Genomic DNA, 5,010 nt, shown 5'->3' on the forward strand with positions numbered 1-5,010 from the left:
CAGTGATACCGAGTTCAAGTAAGTTCATTTTCCTGTATAACTTTTCATCATCATCATCGTTATTTAATGTCCGCCTTCCAGCAGTTTGATGAGAGCCAGCCAGGCAGAAGCCTGTGTCAGACTTCTGTAAATGTTTTGGTAGGATTTTTACAGCTGGATGTCCTTCCTGACACCAACCACTCAGCAGAGTGGACTTAGTGCTTTTTACGTGGCACAAGCACAGGCGAGGTCAGTTTTGGCAAGGTTTTTGCAGCTGGATGCCCTTCCAAATGCCAACCACTTTACAGTGTGGACTGGGTGCTTTTTAAGTGGCACCTGCACTGACAGGGTCACCAAGTACTTGCAAGACAACAAAAAAGAACAAAAATAGAAAATATTTCTGTGTGTTTGTGAAAGTTGTTTATTACAAGTGATGTTGTTGTTACTGCTCTTGTCTTCAGCTTGCTCACATACTTTGCACCTTCAAAGGTGTACGAAATTAGAAATGGAATGGCATTCAGCTGTAAAAATAATGCTTTGATAATATATTCGTCTAGCCCATTGCTCTGCAACCAGTATGCCACGGCACACTGGTGTGCTGCAGTGTAACCTGAATATAATTTTTTCCCCCTGTACTTTTAGTTATGTTTTTAGTTCAGGTGTGCCAGGAAATTTTGAAAAGAATATGAGGTTGCGGAGCACTGGTCTAACCCATACTAACAAAGTAAAACAAATGTAAAACCTCTCTCTTCATATACGTGTTTGTATTTACACTGGTCTAGAAACCTGTATTGTGTCCCCTTATGTCTTGCTATGTAGCAGTTCAACTAATAGTGATTAATAAAAAAAAAAAATGGTTCAAACTGAAATAAGTGTTGATGTGAGCAGCAAAGACCTTTGATGACAGTGCCCCAGCATGGCCACAAGCCAATGATTGATGATTCCTAATGGCTAAAATTATCCTTCTATTCATTAGGTTATTGAATGGCTGGAATTACTTTCCTTACATTTTTACCATGCAACAAAACAAATTACAACATAACCGTAGACATTTTTTGGAGACAGTCTCTGCTAATAATATTAATAATAAGAGAACTCAGAGAATACAAACCAAGGTACTACTGTATGTATATGTATATATATACATACTCTCTGAGTGGTTGGCGTTAGGAAGGGCATCCAGCTGTAGAAACTCTGCCAAATCAGATTGGAGCCTGGTGTTGCCATCCGGTTTCACCAGTCCTCAGTCAAATCATCCAACCCATGCTAGCATGGAAAGCGGACGTTAAACGATGATGATATATAAACAATTGTACCGTGGAAGATTTTTATAAGCCATTTAAAAACACACAAAGACCGTTAGATTCACTTCAACATTTAAATTCAATTTGCCAAAATATTTTCATCGCTTTGAGACCACAACCTGTTCACTGACAAAATTCCGAGATGCAGCACAGAATTTTGTCAGTGAACTGGTTGCGGCCTCAAAGCAACGAAAATATTTTGGCAAATTAAATTTAAATGTTGAAGTGAATCTAACAGTTTTTGTGTATTTCTTAAATGGCTTATAAACACCTTCCATGCTGCAATTGTTTTTGTTCCAGCACACGATCTCAGATCAGGTCACTTACTATGCAAGTACATTTCCATAACATATATATATATATATATATATATATCATCATATAGCATGGTGAGTTTCCGGACAGATTCCATCTACGTAGTTTCTTTCACATGGTATTATTACTTTATACCATCATTTTATATTGCTTATTTATAACAAAGTCAACATGTCTTCTTTCTTTTCTTTCCCGCTACTCAATCTATGAAGGTAATATTTGTTTCCATTTCAGATAACAGAAGTTGCGGTTTTGGATTTATTCAGTTCATAGACATTCGAAGTGCTGACAGAGCTATTAAAGAGATGAATGCAAAGGAAATTGATGGTTTGTTTTCCGTATTTCTTTCTTTCTGCTGTTTTATGTTAATGTTGGCGGCATTGGTGTTAACTCGTATCCATGTAGTATCTCTGTAGCTCCTATCTTGACGGGTGTGAAGGGTGTTGGTGCCTGAGGTGATGGTAGTATTAAAGAGGTAGGGGCAGATGCAACAGCAAGGGAAATAAGCTACTAACCAGAAGGTCATGCAGGTTATGGGCATGTTTGAAGGAAGGAAGATATGGGAGGTGAAAGGGGTCAGATTGAAGTTGGCAGAAGGCTCGAAGAATGGTACATTGGAGGGGTAGGTGTGGGGAAAGAGAGTGGAGGCACAGGCGAGGGCAATTTGGATAATGTTGGGGAGTCTCCCCATTGGGTGAAGTGGCAATCCACAAATTGGGGTTGTCTTCACTACAGGGCCTTCAAATATTGGGGGAACTGAAAGTAAGGGACGGGCAGTTTGGTGTTGGTAGGGTGGGAGAAGTTGAGATAGGAGGGTGAGTCTTTGGGGTTTATAGAGGATGAAAATGGTAAGATAAGAATGGTGGCTGGTGACAGAAACATCAAGAAAGTTGATGGAGGTGTTTGAAACAGAGCAGGAGAATTGGAGAGCAAGGTGGGAAGACGTGATGAAAGAGAGGAAGGAGTCATGATGTTCATGGGAAAGTGAGATTGTGCCAATGCAGTCATCTATATTGTGTTTCCTTATGTTAGTCAATATATATAACCATTACCCATGTTACTGTGTATAACATTGCTTTTATCTATCCTTTCTTCATCTCTTACAGGACGAGTTGTTGCCATTGACTGGGCAATATCCAAGACAAAATATGATAAATACAAAGAATCGTTACAGCAAAAAGGTCAGTTACTGATCAGATATACATGGATGTGTGTGTGTGTGATATAATCAACTAAAATCCTTAAAAGTGGCACCCTAGGGTGGCCATAGTCCTATGAAAGAAGCTTACTTCTCAACCAATTGGTTCTGGGTTCAGTCCCACTGTGTTGCAACTTGAGCAAGCGTCTTCTACAATAGACCCAGGCTGACCAAAGCTTTGTGAGTGGATTTTGTAGATGGAAACTGAAAGAAGCCTGTCGTATAAAAATGTGTTTGTGTTTGTCCCCAACTACCACTTGACAACTGGCGTTGGTGTGTTTGTCCCTTTAACTTAGCAGTTCAGTTTTAGAGACCGTTAATACGAGGGTGAGTCAAAAAGTAATGCCATTTTGTTTAGGACAGGTATAATTACCAATACAGGAACATGTATCATACATCAAAATGAAGCTGGTCCTCTGTGGATCACATCCCTACTTCTCAACATAGTCACCGTTTCTCTCAATAACAATGTTCCACCTTTGAATGAAAGCATGTATCCCTGCTCCGTAAAATTCTGTTGGCATTAGGAAGGGCATCTAGCAATAGAAACTATGCCAAATCATACTGGAACCTGGTGAAGCTATCTGGCTTAGCAGTTCCAGTCAAACCATCTAACCCATGCCAGCATGGAAAGTGGACGTTAAAGGACAATGATGATTATTATATATATATATCGTCGTCGTCGTTTAACATCTATTTTCCATGCTGGCATGGGTTGGATGGTTTGACTGAGGACTGGCGAGCCAGAAGGCTGCACCAGTCTCCAATCTGATCTGGCAAAGTTTCTACAGCTGGATGTCTTTCCTAACGCCAACCACTCCAAGAGTGCAGTGGGTGCTTTTTACGTGCCAGTCAGGTGGTACTGGCATTGACCATGCTTGAACAATGCTTTTTACGTGCCACTGGCACGGTAACCAGTCAGGCGGCACTGGCAATGTTCACACTTGAATTGTGTTTTTTATGTGCCACTGGTACAGAACCAGTCTGGTGGCACTAGCAAGTTATATATATATATATATATATATATATACATACACATACGCACATCATTTAATAAATACAGAATTTAAACGTGAGCTACGGCAAGTTTCATGCTTGGATAGTACAGTAATCCGACACACTTGTCTAGTGTGCCATTTGCTTGTTTATTTTAATTTTTTTCCTTTTTCTTTTTTAGATTCTAAGAAAGATGACAGTAAAGTCCCTGTCAATGGTAAGGGTTCAGGTGGTGACAACGATGATGATGATGATGATGATAATGACGATGATAACGATGACAATGATGATGATGGCAGTGATGACTCTGCCAGCGTTCATGAAGATGTGAAGTCAGGGAAGAAGAAAGTTAAAAGCAAAATCTCTGATGATGATGAGAGTGAAGGAGATGACGACGGCGACGATGATGATGATGGTGTTGAAGATGATGATGGTGATGATGATGGTGGTGAAGATGACGATGGTGATGATGATGATGACGATGGTGATGAAGATGATGATGATGAATCTGATATAAATGACAGTGACATAGAAGACAGCCAAGTTGAAGACAAGGCATCAAAGAAGAAAGGTAAAAATAATTTTTTTCTAAATTTCATCTCTATATATGGTTACCCAGCCTACTAGAAACAGCAGCTAGATCTCCTTCAAATCACACCCTTCTGCCTTTATTTTTTTATTATTATTCTAACCAAAATGGAAGAGTGAAGGTGTGTAGCCTATCAGTTAGGATGTTGTGCACCCAATCACAAGATTATGGTCTTGGTTTGCAGATCAGGTGCATAATAATGTTCTTGAGTAGAGCACTTCATTTCAGGACATTGCTTCATTCTACTCAACTGTAAACAAGTTTCCCTGCAACAGACTGGTATTTCTTTGTGATCTCAGTCATTTATATATGCCATGGGAACAGGGAAACCAGCTCTGTGGGTCCTAGAACTTGAGACAATAACGTCCAATGGGTTACTCTTTTACTTGTTTCAGTCATTTGACTGCGGCCATGCTGGAGCACCGCCTTTAGTTGAGCAAATCGACCCCAGGACTTATTCTTTGGAAGCCTAGTACTTATTCTATCGGTCTCTTTTGCCGAACCACTAAGTTACGGGGATGTAAACACACCAGCATCGGTTGTCAAGCGATGTTGAGGGGACAAACACAGACACATATACACACACATACATATATATATATATATATATATATATATAAATGTGCTGT

The 5,010-nt window shown here is 39.8% G+C and overlaps 1 protein-coding gene across 1 annotated transcript in view; it reads left to right on the plus strand.

The window, feature by feature from the left end:
- Positions 1–5,010, plus strand: part of LOC106867243 (RNA-binding protein 28) — a 27,108-nt gene that overhangs the window by 15,711 nt on the left and 6,387 nt on the right. Inside the window, exons 7-10 of the mRNA XM_014912056.2 lie at positions 4–18; positions 1,833–1,925; positions 2,705–2,779; positions 3,974–4,363. Coding sequence (XP_014767542.1) covers positions 4–18; positions 1,833–1,925; positions 2,705–2,779; positions 3,974–4,363 — 573 coding nt within the window. The remainder of the gene's footprint in view (positions 1–3; positions 19–1,832; positions 1,926–2,704; positions 2,780–3,973; positions 4,364–5,010) is intronic.

The sequence above is a fragment of the Octopus bimaculoides genome, chromosome 2 (assembly GCF_001194135.2).
Source record: "Octopus bimaculoides isolate UCB-OBI-ISO-001 chromosome 2, ASM119413v2, whole genome shotgun sequence".
In the NCBI taxonomy this organism is placed as follows: Eukaryota; Metazoa; Mollusca; class Cephalopoda; order Octopoda; family Octopodidae; genus Octopus; species Octopus bimaculoides.